Raw genomic sequence first — 18287 nt, forward strand, 5'->3', positions numbered from 1 at the left:
TGCATAAAAAGAGGCATGCCAAGAAAATTGTAATCATAGGATTTCTTTGCAAAACAAGTTATATCTGCTAATCGAAAATAAATAAAATTGTTTTAAAGTTACATTTAAAATATTTCAGAATAGAGCTCTCAACTGCAAATTTCGAAATTATTTAATTATATATTGCAAACTTGATCAAATGGGTATTTTTTTTTCCTTTTGTGCATGGAATGGTACGTGTTATCAAGGATTTTTGAAAATTATAATTTCAGTTCTGTTTTGTTAAAGTGCAAGGCAACTTCCACTTCTTATTTTTTCTTTTGGTGATAGCTGTGTATTTACTTCATACAAGCTGTTCAAAGGTGTCGAAATTTAACATGTACGTACCATGTCACCAGGTATAATTCAAAATTTCAAGGTTGCATTTTAAAAGGAAATTTTTGGTGTCTATGAAGTACAATTTTTGTGAAAAGTGCATTGCTTGTTGCAGATTCAATTAATAATAATATGTTTTTAAAAAGTACAATATTTTAATTTTCATTTCAATGTTAAGACACTTGATAGGGAATTTCATCAAGACAAATACCTATGCAAATAATGCTCTTACACAAACTGATAATACTTCCCAGCAGCAAAATTATTTTATCCTTTCATATAATTTGAATTATTCCCAATGTCTTAAGATTTATATATAAAAAATATAATTTTAATGTTCTTTGGTTATATTTTTAAATCAAATTGTGATCAGATTGGTTATTACCTGTACAGATAGTCTGGATATACAGCGTTAGCCTAAAAGAAATAAGACACTTTCAAAGTTTTACAGAAAGAAGTGTTTCAATAATAGCGCTGCAATACTTGCATGGTTTGAAGAGTACGATCTGAAGTTTACATTGGTAAGTTACAAGTGTTCTATGCGAGACCCTTTTTGTAACACGACAGATATGAATGCGATAGTCCAATTCTCCCCAAACGCGACTTTTCCATACCATACAGTGTTCCAAAACGATGCTGCACGATAGTAACAGAATTTGTGTTTGCAAATTCAATCACATGCAGAAAGCCATCTCCACCTGACTAGCGACCGTACTGCTCGACTTACGTCAAGGGTGCTCACGTGATGCTTATGTTGAAGACAAACGAAAATCGGAGGTCGTAAACTTGAAGACTTTCTCTATACAACAGTACTTTTTTGATTGATTTATTTTATTTTATTTTACTTCGCGTTTTGTACCTCTTGGCTAATTTGCGAAGATTAGGATGAGTGATGAAATTGATGAATGGACATTCACAAACAACCATGCCCGAGCGGGAATCAAACCCGGGACCCTTGGCATCGCAGCGCGATGTGCTAACCACTCAGCCACAGGGTCCGGCTATACAACAGTACTAAATGCTTTCTGATGTAAGAAACAAATTTCAATTTATAAAGCGTTTAAACTGTCTATTTCTTTTAGACTAACAATGTATTTTTAAAGAAAGCATGCAGAAACCACCCAGAATATATTTGCACATTTATTTTACTTTGCATTAGTAACAAACAATGAAGATATATAGTGAGTTCAACCCAAAATATTAATGGACACAAAAGAAAACAAATATACAGACATCAAAGAATGGTTGGAATATAAATATGTACATAAAACAATGAAAAATATGAATATACTTAAACCTTTGAAACTCACTTTGACAACCAGTCACTGAAGTTATCGAAGGTGCACATGGAAATGTGATACATTGTACATTGAGATATGATCCTTATATGTGCAAAAAAATAGAAAAAAAATTGCCCGTCTTGTTAGCAATTCTAAAAGTGCTATAGTGTACTGACAAATGAAACATTTATTTTTGTAATAATTTCAGACCAAAATGACATGCACACTACTGACAAAATAACCCAGTTCAAATGACGCACCAATGACCAGTCTCAAGTATAGCTTGACATGTGACTCCAGTATGAAAGGTTCCATTTACAAGGGTCGTTCAACATTCACAGAGACATTTGTGAATAAATAAGCGGTAAATAGCTGGAGAACAATAAAACTGCCAGAGGATGCTCCGGTGTAGTCGGTGTATCCACAGTAGTGTGTGTAGTTGTGGAACAGGTGGTGTATGATCAAATTCCTTGTGAGGGAGAACCTGAAGACAGCTGAGAAGATTGCAAGCACAGTATGGGGAAGAAATGATGTCACGGGCAAGAGTGTACGAATAATGTCAACACTTTGGCAAACAACGCTAGTTGTGATGAATGAACCGCATTTGTTCGACTAGGATGTGCAGGTGTTCCTTATGTGGATTTTTTGGAGAAAGGGTATTAATGCGCAGTATTCCTGCACATTGATGAAGGGACATATGTAATGCCATTCGCAAGAAAAGACCAGGGATGTTGCCTTCAAATGTCAAATCTTCACCATGACATGGCCCTACACGGTCCATTTGACAGCAACAAGACAAATCTCTGAAATGATTTTGCTTCATGTTCTTAGACTCTGGACCTAGCCTTCAGTGATTATCAGATTTGTTTGAGCTGCTTAAAAAGCATATGAGAGGGAAGAAATTGAAGACCGATGAAGCCCTGACAAATGATGTCCTGCAGTGTTGACAGCAGTCAACTTCGGCAGTGCATGGATGCTCAGGGGGATTCTTTTCAAATACTCGCATAGTTTGGTGCTTGTAGGATTTTTCATTTTTTCCCTACAAATAAAAATCTCTATCAATCTTAAACAACCCTTGTACTTCTGGAGGTTCATTTCCAAATGACACATTTCACTTGTTGGTTTTCATTTCCAAATGACACATTTCACTTGTTGGTTATCATGTGTCACCTGTCATGTGTTGCTTGTCACTTCTGTTCGAAAGTTGCCTAACACAATTCTGCATTTCGGTACAATACATAAATATCACTTCATACCTTGAATAGCAAGTACATAGTCCTCTTCATATGTTTGGTTGCCTGATAGAACATGGCATCTGTACACACCTCCATTGTCTGGTCTAACATTCAATATCCTGAATTAGAAAAAAAAAGTAATTCAGTTAAAGAATGGTTAAAAAACCTGTGCCAATATGGACATATTGGATAATAATATACACACACATGTAGATGCACTCATAAGCAAAAGTATAAGTATATACAGCATGTTCAAAAAGTGACGCAACCTTATGGGAAATCTCATGAATCTTTTCAATGTTACCTGTGAGATGTTACCAACACAGCTACAAATATTGCCATTGGAAATTGTTCTTGTTTCGTTATAGGTGCTGAATAACTCAGCAGCCATGGGCTACACATAGAGTTAGGCAACACACACAACTCCTTGCAGGAAACCTAACTCTACGGCAGTCACTTCCAGCACTTAATGTAAAAAATGTAATAAGAAATGTTTTCCCATAAGGTTGCATAACTTTTTGAACACCCTGTATTTTAACTTTGAAACTATTACTAATAAGATGGCATTACCTTACATAAACATACAGTCGAGCCTCAATTTTACAGTTTTCAGGAAACCCCAACTGGAAATGGATATTACTTTGAACTGGTTACAATTGGAATGAATTGGATTCAATTGGATGCTTAATAAACGTATCAAAATGAATTGGGTTCAATTTTAATCTCAACTGAAACAAATTGGAAATGCAGGATAATTTCAAATTAATAAATAAAATTCCACTACTATAGTGGAAGAACAATGTTTGCTGCAATATGTCCTAGATGGAAATATTTCCTATTGGATCCAATGGTCAAAATTTCCAGTTGAGACCACAATGAAAAACTTCAAGTGAATGAAAATTTACAATCTTGAACATTTTATATGTTGCATTATTGAAACCATGAAGGTTGGATGTATGATGACAAATAATGTGAAATTGAGGTTCCAATGTACATGTCATGTGTTAATTGTACAGGGGAGAACAAAGTTTTAAGTATAAAAACTGAGAAAGCAGCACTTTCACTTTGCATATACAATTCATTTTTGTTTGAATTGTACAAATAAATACAATTCATTTTTTTGTTTTCAACTGCACAAATATTCAGGCCAGTTCTCCTTCACAGTCAGTGAATCAGGAGGAGAAGCTTGCTGGACATTACTTCCTTGTAATGAGAGCATTTCAGTGATTTTATGCTGTCCGTTTCGACAGTATCTGTGACAATAACACCACAGAATTTGGAAGTTTCTATTGTCAGTACAAACTAATTAATAACAAAATAAACTACATGCTTTACTGTCCACTCAACCACATCCAATTCTCTTGCAGATCACATTTATATAAACAAATATCTCAAAACATTTTCCATTGGTCCTCCTTTCTCCACATTGCTGTTAACAACTATATTGCCCCATCTAACATATTTTGTAAATATTTAGTTTGGGAAAGATTAATTGAGCTGATACTCATACCAGTGGTTTTGGTCTCAGAAAGCAATTAGCTAGAATTTAAATACTGATATCAGTTGATAATTTTCCAAAGTTAACTATCTCTTAGAGCCGCAAAGAAAAAAAAAAGAAACTATACAATTCTGCAGGGACAAAATATCCTGAAAATTATGCAAACTGCATGCTTTTTCGTATTTTTGCAACGACAGTGTGGGGAGAAATGTGGGAGGTGGTATCAAAAAGTTTCGAGACTAGTTCTGTAACACGCCAACACGTGAGCTGTGCCGCTGGTGCTCTTCTGACCACGTGCGTTACCACATCTGCAATTTCATCATGGACAGCAAATTAGAACAACGAGCAAATGTGAACTTCTGTGTGAAACTGGGCAAATCCACCACAGAGACGCTTGACATGATTCGGCAAGTGTATGGCGATGCTGAAATGAGTCTTCACAGTGGAAGAGCCCATCATCTCCATGACCGAAAAAGGCGAGGCAGGTCCACAGCTCAACATTTGCGGCATTGTGCATCAAAAATTCATCCCCAGGGGCCAGAGCGTCAATAGCGAGTTCTACTGCCAGGTATTAAGGTGTCTGAGGGAGGACATTCGGCGAAAGCGACCGGATCTGTGGCACGCGAAAAACTGGCTGATCCACAACGACAATGCACCCTGTCACCGTGCTCTCCTCACATGTGTGTTTCTCACCAGAAACAAGATGATCGCACTTCCGCACCCACCCTACTTGCCAGATTTGGCTTCTGCAGACTTCGCCATCTTCCCGAAGCTGAAGATACAGCTCAAAGGTCGCCGTTTTGACACCATTGCAGAGATACAGCGCGAATCGCAGAAGATGCTTGACACGCTTCGAAAAGAAGACTTCCAGGATGCATTCCAGCAGTGGCAGAAATGCTGGGAGCACTGTATTGGTGTACAATGTTACTATTTTGAAGGTGATCGTGTGTAAACATAGATAAATAAAGTACTTTCTTGTAAACAGAGCTAGTCTCGAAACTTTTTGATACCACCTCGTATGTGCGATAAATTAATTCTCTCACATGAAATTATGAAAATTTTAAAGCAAAACTGGTAGATTGCTAAAATATAGTTTCAATGGAAATTTTATAAGGCAAAATCTATTACGATCATCTCATGACATACATTAAATAAAGAGGGCTACAAACGATCTTCTTGTTCATTAACCGATTGCAAACTTGTAAAGGTAAGAAAAGTAAAGTGCTACCTTGTGCTTTGCACCATGCCATGAAGTCATAATAGGGGTTTGGAGTTACAGCTCCCCACTTTCTTTGAATTTTTGAATTCTAATTTAAACTTTTGGGTGTGTCAGCACTTAGGTTATTGATAAAAATAGATAAATAACTTATGTGAGTGACTAGGAATGGTTTAGAACGACGTTTCAGAAGTCTGTACTACTTCCTTCATCACGTAAATAAAATGAAAAATTGGTACCGCGTTGTCAAATTGTAACTTGAGGACTCAGGTTGAGGATAGAAAAGGTAAAAAACTTACGGTGACGGCGTAAGAAATCCCGATGAAAATCTTCACTGGTTAAAAATTCCCTACGTTAAAAACAAAAACCACACACTAAAACAAATGAAAATCAACGATCTATTACAGTCCCTAGTGACTTCAGTCAGTGTTGGGTAGAACACATGGTCTGTGAGCACTCCTATTCTGCATTGAAGGTGAAATTTCCCCTCCAGCGTTCCCCTCTATGATTGTATATGTCCCCATTCCCTCTCTCCTTCGACGTCTCTCACAACCTCGGGAGTGACATGGAAACCCATTTTAGTGTCAGTATTTACCGCTTTATCCCACTTTTTAAGAAAAGCGAGCCACCCTTCATCCAGATTACTGTCATCTCTATTAAGCTTAATCCTTTTTCCGGTGCATATAAATGCAGCTTCATAAACGTTCCCGTTTAATTTAATTCTCCTCTTTCCTAATTACTTCCCTTTTTATAATCCTATGTCCGCTCATTATAAGATGTTAGGATAGGCGTGTTTTAGGTAGCCCTTCCTTAATATATTTTATCATGTTCATCCCATCTAGTGCGCATGTTTCTCCCCATATGACCAACATATTCATTCCCGCATTCACATTATATCAGATATACCCCTTTTTGTTCTTCCGGGCCATGCTTGTCCCCCCCTTTTTATACCCAGTAAAATTCTTAGGTTATTTTGAACCCATCACGTTATACGGAGTCCAGCCCCTTACCATAACAAATAACATAACTGTAGTGTCGTATAATCAAAATTTTAAAACATTCTGACTTAGGTTAAAAGCTGAGGCTGTAAAGGGACACTAAGCACACACAAGGACAATGCACAGAATTATACTGGTCGTAGGGCCAGTTGCCAGAGCCTTGTTAGTCTGCAAAAAGCAGTCCAGGGTTTACTATGTGGAAGTGAGGTGGACAATAGGGTGTACTATGCGGAAGTGAGGTTGACAATTGGGTGTACTAGTGTCACGTACACAAACTGCATTGTTGTTCTTTGAAATAAAGGATCATAGATGGCAGCATGCAAAAGGAACAACGGGTATATGAGGTGATGCATAAAGCAGTTTAGAAAGTGGGCAAGAGATGTCACCACCCAGGAGAACTTATACGATTGTAAATAGAGACAATGGAAAGAGCAGATATGATTAAATAGTGATTGTATATATTAATACTAATTATGAGGAAATAAATAAATAAATTTAACATAATAACAGGATAGAAATAAGGAGAAAAGGGGAATTATCATTCAGTAATGGCATAAGTGATTAATATACAAAAGTAATGAAGTCGAGTTGTAATTTCGATTTTGTGTCCATTACAGTTCCCACGAACTGAGAGTTTCGTGTGGCTTTTGGGTTGTTTTCCCTTAGGTGTAGCGCCATTTCACGGCAGCACCCAAGCACATTTGGAAGCGCATACACTGTAGCTCCAAGTTAAGGTAGCGCCGGCCAGGCGGCGATCTTTAACTAACCCCTTTCTCTTTGTTTGTCTGGGAGATCGATTTCTGTCAATTCTATAAGATCGACAAAGAAGCCCAAATAAGAGAAAATAAACAATATGAAGTAGCAGCATTAGTAATTATAAGAAGAAATATTATTGATTACAAGAAGAAGAAGCCTTAGCGATTATAAGAAGAAGAAGCCTTATTAATTGCAGGAAGAAGGCACTTTAATCATTATAAGAAGAAGATGCCAAATTAATTATAAGAAGATGATGCCATATTAATTATAAGAAGAAGATGCCATATTAATTAAGAGGTCATAAGAAGAAGATACCATAAGAAGAAGAGGCCATATTGATTACAAGAAGAAGAAGCTCAAAGAAGATTAGTTACAATAGAAGAATAATATTGTATAAAAGGATTTACAAAGATATTAATATTTGTATATAATTATTCAAGAATATAGTACGAATTGTACCCTCCGTAGTGGGTTAAATCTGTTGTTTCTTTTCATATATTCTTAGCGTTAATAACCTTGGTCTGTGCCCAGAGGTATCTCATTGTCTCTACCCTGTGCTAAGCTGGCAGATGCTCACGCGAGGAACGTGGCATTGATTAATGGCGACCAACGTGTGGGGCTCGATACAGACCAGAGGTTGAAATAACGCGAAGAATAAGAATTTGGAAAGATAAGTAAAGCAAAAATGGAAGAAGGAAAATATATATGTTGTGGCGAAGAAGGAAATAAGGAAGAGATAATACAGTGTAAGGTATGTGAAGAAATGAAACACTGGTTATGTGAAGGAATCCGGAAAGAAAAATATGAGAAGATATGTGAAAGGGGAGAAGGATACGAATGCAAGGAATGCAGGAAAGCAAAGTTAAAGGAAAAAGAAAGAAAGAAAGAAGAACAAAACATGATGGAGATGTTGATGAAAATGATGATGGAAATAAAAGAAAGTCAAGATCACAACAGCAGAAGGTTGGAAGAGAAAATGGAAGAAAATAATCGAAAAATAGAAGAAAACAGCAAAGACGTTAAAGAAAGTTTGGAAGAGAAAATAGAAGAGATGGCAGAAGTATGCGAAGAAAACAGGAAAGCATTTGAGAGAAAGATAGAAGAAATAATAAGGATGTCAGATGAAAGACACGAAGAAACCAATAGAAAGATCGAAAAGGAAGCTTCAAGAGTGAATGAAGAATGCCAGCAGAGGAGTACAAGATTAGAAAACAAAATTTTGGCAAATAAGAAGCAGATAGATATTAACATCTCCAAAATAGAGGAAGTAGAAAACAGAGTAGAAGAAACGAAAATTGTGACAGAAGAAACAATAGTAAAAGAAACTTTGAAATTCAAAGAAATGATAATTAGAGAAAGACAAGAAGTTAGGGAAGAATTAGAGGAGAGTAATAAGAAAATACAAACCCTCGAAAGTAAGATCGACAAAGGAAAGAAAGAGAGTAAAGTACAATGGAGAGAAATAATTTCTAAAATAGAGGATATGAGAATACAAGATAAGCCAATAGGTTTCAATAGAGAAGGAAATGATGGAAAAGGAGAGTACGAAAAGAAAAGAATAAAAAAGGAAAGTAGTAGCGACGCATCGAATACAGAGGAGGAAATAAAGCATAAAAGGAATCATCAGAGGAAGAAAAGGAAATGGAAAAGTAGTGAAGAAGGGAGCGATAATGGAAGATGGTTGGACAAAGTAAACGGAAGTAATATGGAAGAGGAAAGATATAAGACAAGGATCCCTAAACCTAATGAATTACAGCACTTGCCCAAGTTTAATGGAAATATATCTGACAAGTGTCCACGAAAATTCCTGAAGGAACTAACAACTAACGTGAAGCTATTGAGGATACCAAGAAATATGATACTAGACTTAATCGAAGGATGTTTTGAAAAGTCTGCGGCAGGCTGGTATCAGTTAAATCAGCACAAGTTTGGAACATTCGAAGAGTTTAGTAAAAGATTTTTGGAATATTATTGTAGTGAGGAAATTAAGGAAAGGCAATTGGAGACATTGAAAAGAAAATATATAGATTGGTCCAAGGTTGAGAGTTTGGAAGCACACACATGGGAAACGTTAAGGAGCTTCCGAAATTTGAATGAAAAATGGAACGAGGAAGAGTTGGTTAGACAAGTGATACAAACGCTACCAATATGGACACAAAGAGCGGTGGCTGTAGTAAAAATAAGAAAGGTGGAAGACTTGATAGACTACCTCAGAACAGATGACATGCTGAAGAAGACTCAAAGGTCATGGGATAAGGAAAAGGAAGGTAGATATTATCCTAAGAGGCATCATCCTGAAGAGGAACAACGTCCAGAGCAGAAATTCCGGAAACAAGAATTCGGGATTAGGAACATAGAAGTCAGAAATGCATATAGAGGCAGAGGAAGAGGATTCTTAGAAGATAACGGAAACGGCAGAAGGCGAAATAATGTTCAGGAAGAGCAAAGAAATTATGATAGAAGGAATACAGGACCGTGGAGAGGAAACCGCGGATATAGAGGAAGAAATGATTATTGGCAAAATGTGAATCGAAGAAACTCAGAAAGAGGGATGGAGATAGAAGAAAGGCAACCTAGAGGAAACAATTACAACGACAGGAACGAGAGGGGAAATCCTGAGATAAATGAAGAGCGAAGAGAAGCAGTGGAATTAGTCAGAAGCCAGGTGCAGAACGAAGTAGGAAATGCTGGATGGCAGCAGTTAAATGAGGAATCGAGGAATGTGGAATCGGTCGAGAGGCTAAACTTGTAGAGCTCTCGCAGCAACTCCCAGGTGTGAGAGCAAAGGAAAATGATGAATATATGAAGGGAGAACATACGATAAATGAAGAAGGAATTCTGAAGTTATTTTTAATTGGAGAGCCGAGTTTTGAAAATCTAAAACCTGGAAGATCATTGTATGTGGAAGCAGAAATAATAGAAATTAAGGTTAAATGCTTGATCGATTGTGGGAGTGTAGTCGAAGTAATGAGCTATAAATTTTGGCAGAGAATTAAAGAGAAATACCCACAAGCAAAATTAGACGCTTCTGAAAAAGACAAAGTCAGATTAGTTATGGCTGCGGGAAATGAAGACTACAAAATTCAGGGCACGGTACGCATAATGATGAGCATAAGAGGAGCAAATTTCGAAGTAAAATTTCTGGTGATAAAGGGTTTGAGGTGTGATATAATCCTAGGAGTACCTTTCTTAGAAAACTACAAGGGGCACATACACATAAAAGAAAAACGGCTAAATCTAGAATCAATGGAGAACATGAAAGTAGATATCCCTATGGAGGATGAAATAAAAGGTTCCGAGAGCGAAATAGGCATTAGGAAGCAAAGTCTTGTATATCAGAAACATGATGCAGTGTATAAGAAGAAAGACTACGATGATATAATTGAAAATGAAAATGTAAAAGGTGAATATGAAAAAGAGGTCGAAATAGAGGATCATAAATACAAGGCATCGAAAGAAGAAATACAAGCCAAAGTGGATGAGTGTCATTGGATCTCGGAAAAGGAAAAAGAAAATTTAAGATATATTTTGCTGAGACATAGGGGAATATTTAGCCAACGCCCAGGAGTGACGGATGTGTACACCTATAGGATTGAGGTAGACACAGCGAGTCCAATAGTGTCAAAGCAATATCCTATACCCTTTGCAAAGAGAGAAGCTGTAGAAAAGGAATTGAAGAAATGGTTAACTTGGGGGATAATAGAGAACTCCAATAGCGTACATGTAAGCCCAATGCACGTGGTAGACAAACCGGACGGAGGTGTGAGGCCCGTACTGGATTTAAGGGAGCTAAATAAACACGTGCTACTTCCCAGAAATCAAGTAGAAAGAATAAATGAATTACTACACACTTTTTCAGGCAGCATATGCTTCACATCATTTGATATGACTTTGGGATACTTTCAGGTAGAAATAGAAGAAGAGTCTAGAAAATATACAACATTTCGATATGGGTCAAGGTTATTTCAATTTAGAAGGCTTCCATATGGTCTAAATTCTTCAGTATCAGCTTTTATGACGGCTCTAAATAGAATATTTAGTATAGAAACAAGAGAATGGCTTGCTATATATGTGGATGATATGTGTATACATACGAAAGATTGGGAGATACATATAGAAAAAATAGATTGGGTATTAAGTAAATTGGCGGAAGCAGGATTGACTGTCAAATTGGAAAAATGCTCTTTTGCAAGGAAGGAAATACGTTTCCTAGGTCATGTAGTATCTGGAGGTGAAATAAAGATGTGTCCAGACAAAAATGACGCTATAAGCAAGTTCCCAAGGCCAAACACAAGGAAACAACTCCAAAGATTCCTGGGAGTATGTAATTGGCGATCAAAATTTATACACAATTTCGCAAGCAAAGCCAAACCATTATATGAACTTCTCAGAAAACATATAAAATGGAAATGGGAAGGAGACGAAGAGGAGGCTTTCCAAAGACTTAAGCAAGACCTTATACAAGCGCCCGCCATAAGCCAACCTGATTTTGGGAAAATGTTCTTTTTAGGTACCGATGCATCAAACATTGGATTGGGAGCATACTTATTTCAGAAGAACGAATCCAATGAGGATAATGTGATACAATATGCTAGCAGAAGCTTGAAGAATTTTGAAAGAGCATATACGATAAATGAGCTAGAGTGTCTGGCGATAATATTTGGAATAGAAAAGTTCTCTGCATATCTGAAAGGCAGAAGATTCAAGGTGGTGTGTGATCACAAGAGTCTAGTTTGGTTAAATTCTGCAAGACAGTGGAATGCAAGGCTTACGAGATGGGCAATATTACTGCAACAGTACAGTTTTGATGTCATAGATATAAAAGGAAAGGAAAACCATGTTGCAGATACTCTAAGCAGAGCACCTTTAAAGAGAAATCAGGAACCAGAGGAAGTCATTAGGCTAGAAATCAACGCTATCACTGAGGAAGAAGTAAATGGTATCAAAGAAGAGGAATGGCGAGTTGGAACAGAGGAAGATGAGGAATTAAGGGATATTATCAAGGTGTTGGAAGGAGATGAAGGAAACAAGAAAACAAGGATGTCTAAGATAAAGAGCAGATACAAAGTCATAAATGGCATCGTCTTCCAAGTTAGCTATGACAATCCGAACCAAGTAAGGATAAGTGTACCACGAACCTTGATAAGAAGAGTACTTGAGGTCGTGCATGAAGGATCTGGCCACTTTGGAGTTGACAAAACGTTGAGATTAGCGAGAAGATTTTACGTATGGAAGACTATGAAGAGTGACGTTGTTAACCATGTAAGAAATTGTACAGTTTGCGTACAAACTAAACCTTCAAAGATAAAATTTAAGAAAGAAGAATTACATATTGTCGCTAAATGGCCATTAGACATGGTTTCGATAGATCTAATAGGACCATTACCTAGGTCTAAGGGATTTTTGTATATATTGACGTGTGTGGACATATGTAGCAAGTTTATCATGTGTTATCCTTTAAAGAAAGCCACAACCAAAGAGATAGTCAAGAAGTTGGATGAAGGATTTATCAAACATTATGGTAGTCCAAAGAAAATGTTGACAGACAACGGGACTCAATTTACTTCAGAGTATTTCAAGGAGTATTTATATTTCAAAGGGATAAAATTGATTAATGTAACAAGATATCATCCGAGTTCAAATCCAATTGAGCGTTACAATGGAGAGATTGTGAGGTTACTCAGAATGTACTGTCATGATCATCATACAAGGTGGTGTGCAGTAATTAACAGGATAGTTCGATTATTAAATAACTCTATATCAGCTGAGGCAAATATGAGCCCGACAGAAATTTTCTTGGGATATGAGGCAGAGCCGATGATTTTCGAAGATTTAGAATGGCCAAAGAAGGTTAAGGAAAGGGAAACAAGGAAAGAATTTTTAATGATTTGTATAACAAAAGAAAGAAGAGGACGTCAAAAGAGGAAGTGAAAGGAAAGAAGATAGAAGTAAAGAGGGGTGATATAGTTTATTGTAAAACACACCCAATAAGTAAGGCAATTGACCGTACAATTAAAAAACTGTTTTTCAAATACGAAGGTCCGTATATTGTATTAGAAACGTTTAGGAACACTATAGTTATACAAGATATGGTGACAAAGGAAGTAAGAAGAGAAAACTTAGATAATGTAAAAAGATATAATTGTACGGAAGACGTTAAACAAAGGTTGAAAAGTACACATGAGAAGTGAATAGTAAGAATGGATGTTGAAGAAAATTTTTCCTTGCATACGAAACTTCTCAAAAGGAAAAATTTTGCCCAGAGGAGGGGAATTTAATTGAATTTAATCAATGCCACGTTCCTCGCGTGAGCATCTGCCAGCTTAGCACAGGGTAGAGACAATGAGATACCTCTGGGCACAGACCAAGGTTATTAACGCTAAGAATATATGAAAAGAAACAACAGATTTAACCCACTACGGAGGGTACAATTCGTACTATATTCTTGAATAATTATATACAAATATTAATATCTTTGTAAATCCTTTTATACAATATTATTCTTCTATTGTAACTAATCTTCTTTGAGCTTCTTCTTCTTGTAATCAATATGGCCTCTTCTTCTTATGACCTCTTAATTAATATGGCATCTTCTTCTTATAATTAATATGGCATCATCTTCTTATAATTAATTTGGCATCTTCTTCTTATAATGATTAAAGTGCCTTCTTCCTGCAATTAATAAGGCTTCTTCTTCTTATAATCGCTAAGGCTTCTTCTTCTTGTAATCAATAATATTTCTTCTTATAATTACTAATGCTGCTACTTCATATTGTTTATTTTCTCTTATTTGGGCTTCTTTGTCGATCTTATAGAATTGACAGAAATCGATCTCCCAGACAAACAAAGAGAAAGGGGTTAGTTAAAGATCGCCGCCTGGCCGGCGCTACCTTAACTTGGAGCTACAGTGTATGCGCTTCCAAATGTGCTTGGGTGCTGCCGTGAAATGGCGCTACACCTAAGGGAAAACAACCCAAAAGCCACACGAAACTCTCAGTTCGTGGGAACTGTAATGGACACAAAATCGAAATTACAACTCGACTTCATTACTTTTGTATATTAATCACTTATGCCATTACTGAATGATAATTCCCCTTTTCTCCTTATTTCTATCCTGTTATTATGTTAAATTTATTTATTTATTTCCTCATAATTAGTATTAATATATACAATCACTATTTAATCATATCTGCTCTTTCCATTGTCTCTATTTACAATCGTATAAGTTCTCCTGGGTGGTGACATCTCTTGCCCACTTTCTAAACTGCTTTATGCATCACCTCATATACCCGTTGTTCCTTTTGCATGCTGCCATCTATGATCCTTTATTTCAAAGAACAACAATGCAGTTTGTGTACGTGACACTAGGTGGAAGTGAGGTTGACAATTGGGTGTACTATGTGGAAGTGAGGTTGACAATTGGGTGTACTAGGAGGAAGTGAGGTTGACAATTGGATGTACTAGGTGAAAGTGAGGTTGACAATTGGGTGTACTAAAGTGAGAATCATAGAACTTAAGACCTTCTGTAAACAAAAGCACGTGTACCCTAACAGTGTTGCTAACATATGAAAAAAAAATAATCCACATAGCCTACAAGGTGTAAAAACATTCCATTTGTCAACAGATGCGGAATAAGCAGTGTATCACTGATGGCCTGTTGAAAGTTATTGACTGTATGTAAAAAAGTAAAGTTAAAAATGTACATCTTGCCTGGTGGCCGACTTTCAGACTCATCACCGAAGTTCCCTGGCTCGAATCCCGGCATGGGTGTTATTTGTGAGTGTCCCTTCATCAATTTCATCTGACGATCACTCATTCTCATCGTCGGGATTAGCCAAAAGTGGAAGAAAAGCAACGCTAAATTTAAAAAATCAAATAAAAATTTACATCTTATCCCCCAGGAGTAAAACGGTTCCGTACCAAAGGATTAATTTTCTCTCATATTTTACTAAAAGAAACCTTGCTAGAAGAATGTGACACATTGAGATAAATTACGTTTTGAAACCCGCTGTCTCTTCATTAAATTTATTTGATGTTTGAAAGTGTTATGATTTATTATTAATTAGATAAAAATAATAGAAATAACTCATTTGGTTTGATTCATTTGCTTTATTTTACTTCCCCTCTTGTGCCACTTACGGCTGATTTGCGAAGATGGGGATGAATGATGATGATATGATGAAATCGATGAATGGAAATTCACAAACACCCATGCCGAGGACATGATTCTAACCCGGTACCCGTGGCGTCGTAGCGCGATGTGCTAACCAGTCCGTCACGGGGGCGGTTAACTAATTTGGAATTCAAATATCACCTATCCCTCATCGTCTCGTAACTAATGACAAATGTGCGTGTCACAACGTGGTCGATCTACACCTCAATGTCACACATTCCAGTATCCACCAGAGTGTACTTCAACATCTCTAAAGTTTCTTCATCCAAAAACACACTCGTATGTCCTTTTCATCCCGTTCAAAAATGCTGGATTATGCAGCAAAGACACCAAGGGAAACTAAAACGGAAACTTAGAGAAGCATAAAAGTGGGGAAAGAAGACTGTAGAATACAGAAATATTTTGAGGCAGTCATATTTTATTGTACACTACATATAAAATAAAATGCATATTTGGGGGTGAATTTTTAAATATTGTCACATTTTTCTTCTCTCTTGTTGTGAGGTGTTCATTTTAAATCAACCTCTCTCACCCTACGGCCTGCCCTCCTTCACCTGCAAAAGTATTCCGGAGTGTGAGGATGTCACCATCCGGATGCATGGACGTACGCAGGATTTTTTCCAGGGAGGGGCAAGGAAGGTATTTTTTTCCAGGGGGGCCAACATGGCATATTTTCCCCAATAATAGTGTTCATCCCTCAGAAAACATTGCTTAAATTTGAATTTATCATGTTCGTGCAATAATTAACACACATTATTGTGGCTAAAATTAAATTATATGTGTGAAATATGTAATTTTTGGTTGACTTTCGTTTTCCAGGGGGGGGGGGCATGGCCCTCCCTTGCCCCACCCCTTTCTGGATGCCCATGTCTGGATGGGAACACCTCTGGATTATAGATCGACTCCTGCATCCCACCCCCTCCCCCATCCGCGGAGGATCGTCACTAACAATGTGAAATCACACTATCATATGCCGACGTTCGACATACCACTTCCGTTTCTGTACTTGACTTAGTGAGAAGTATTGAGGTTGGCAACAGCCTAATAACGGATTTCTTTCGCATCATGTAGTCCGTTCTATGAAAGTACGCTAATGGAAGAAAAACGTGTAAATTATGTTGGATTATACATTTTAAAATATATTTTCATTAAAGCTTTCTGTTTATAATAATAATACGTGATGATTGTATAAATTACAATCGATCACGTGAACAGCAAGAAAATAGTGCCAGTTTCGAACATGGCGACTTCCATGCGTGCAGGAAGGTCTCCCGTGTTTTCAGAATAGTCTTTCGGAAATACAGCCGTTTGAAAAGTGGCAAGAAGCAGGTTGTTCTTAACGTTTATGTGACGTTGTGTCGGTGCTATCCTGAGCAAGCAGTGAAGTTGGTGTCCAAGTGTAATTGTGTGTCTGCGACTTTGTGTTTTCGGTGTGGTGAAAGAAAGGAAAACGACCAGTCAAGTTGTGTATCCCGCGAAAAAAACAACAAAAAAACACGTTGTTGCTCGTATAAACAAGTACACCAATTTTGAGATAAGCGCAATACAATGCGAGGTGCTTTCGTATTCTTTCAATCAAAGAGCCGTCCTGTCCATTGTGGGGAAGATGTTGATAGTGATGATTGATGATGATCTCCCCAATTTTAGCAGTGGACCTTAAATCGCCTCTTGTGCCATGTTGAGTTCCTTTTTGGGAAGCAAATTTGACAGACTGTACGCTGACAGGATGATGTCTAGCACCGAAAATGCCTCAAGTTCAAAAGGGAACTGCTGAATCAAGGTAAGAAAATACATTACTTGCATGAGACTTGCGTAAATAATGTGCTTATTATCGTCTTCTTGTTTTCTAGTGCATGAGAAACCGAGAGAAAGATAAACAATTTATTTTTATTCCCCGGCTTATCTTTGTTTAGCTTCTGCTAAAACTGGCGGAATATTTGTTGGACAAAGGAGAAAACAATACTCTACATGTCAACAATGTTGGGCAATAATTTGGTGGAAGAGGAAGCAACAAAACCAAAAGGCTTGAATTTACTGTAACGAATCTCTCTCTCTCTTGTATAACTTTGGCGCTGTCATACTGAGAAAGGAGGGGGGAAGGGGGATCTGTTAACCCAGTGTCAGATAAATGGGACTTTTGGTGTAGAAAAATATGTTCATTCTTGAACAAGAACACATATTTAATCTCTTGTAGAAAATTTATTATATTTCAATGTGCAGATTATCAGTTAAAATAAGAATACGTTTTTCCATGTTACGTAAAATTATAGGTTGCGAGTGAGCAGCATATGATGGCCGCACCATTCACGAACAGCTGGTGCGGAGTGATACGTTACTCGAAGTGAGACGGTTGTTTACAGAGGGTCGGAAGGTTCGTGATTCTTACTGTAGGTGGAAATGAGGTTGACAATTGGGTGTACTAGGTGGAAGTGAGGTTTACAACTGGGTGTACTAAGGAGGAAGTGAGGTTGACAATTGGGTGTACTATGTAGAAGTGAGGTTGACAATTGGGTGTACGAAGTGGAAGGATCACCCCTTACACCTATTCTTTGGTATTTCTAAAAAATTAATTAAAAATACAATATTTTTGATTGAGTGAGTGAGGGGGGAGAGAGAGAGAGAGAGAGAGAGAGAGAGAGAGAGAAAAAAAAAAGGTGGAAAGAGGGATGTAAAAAAAAGTTTCTTTTTATTTTTTTCCCCAGCGAGGAGAGAAATCTTTTCCTTTCTTTTGCTTCAACTTTTACTCCTGGCAAATGGTCAAAAGGCACGAGAAGGGG

The 18287-nt window shown here is 37.2% G+C and overlaps 1 protein-coding gene across 19 annotated transcripts in view; it reads right to left on the reverse strand.

The window, feature by feature from the left end:
* trol (terribly reduced optic lobes) overlaps window positions 1-18287 on the reverse strand; it is a 1072318-nt gene that overhangs the window by 69590 nt on the left and 984441 nt on the right. For all 19 annotated transcript variants that reach the window (XM_083114888.1, XM_083114893.1, XM_083114886.1 and 16 more), the window contains one exon: window positions 2891-2988. In XM_083114888.1, the coding sequence (XP_082971014.1) occupies window positions 2891-2988 (98 nt within the window). The remainder of the gene's footprint in view (window positions 1-2890; window positions 2989-18287) is intronic.

The sequence above is a fragment of the Lepisma saccharinum genome, chromosome 29 (genome assembly GCF_977018435.1).
Source record: "Lepisma saccharinum chromosome 29, izLepSacc3.1, whole genome shotgun sequence".
NCBI lineage: Eukaryota > Metazoa > Arthropoda > Insecta > Zygentoma > Lepismatidae > Lepisma > Lepisma saccharinum.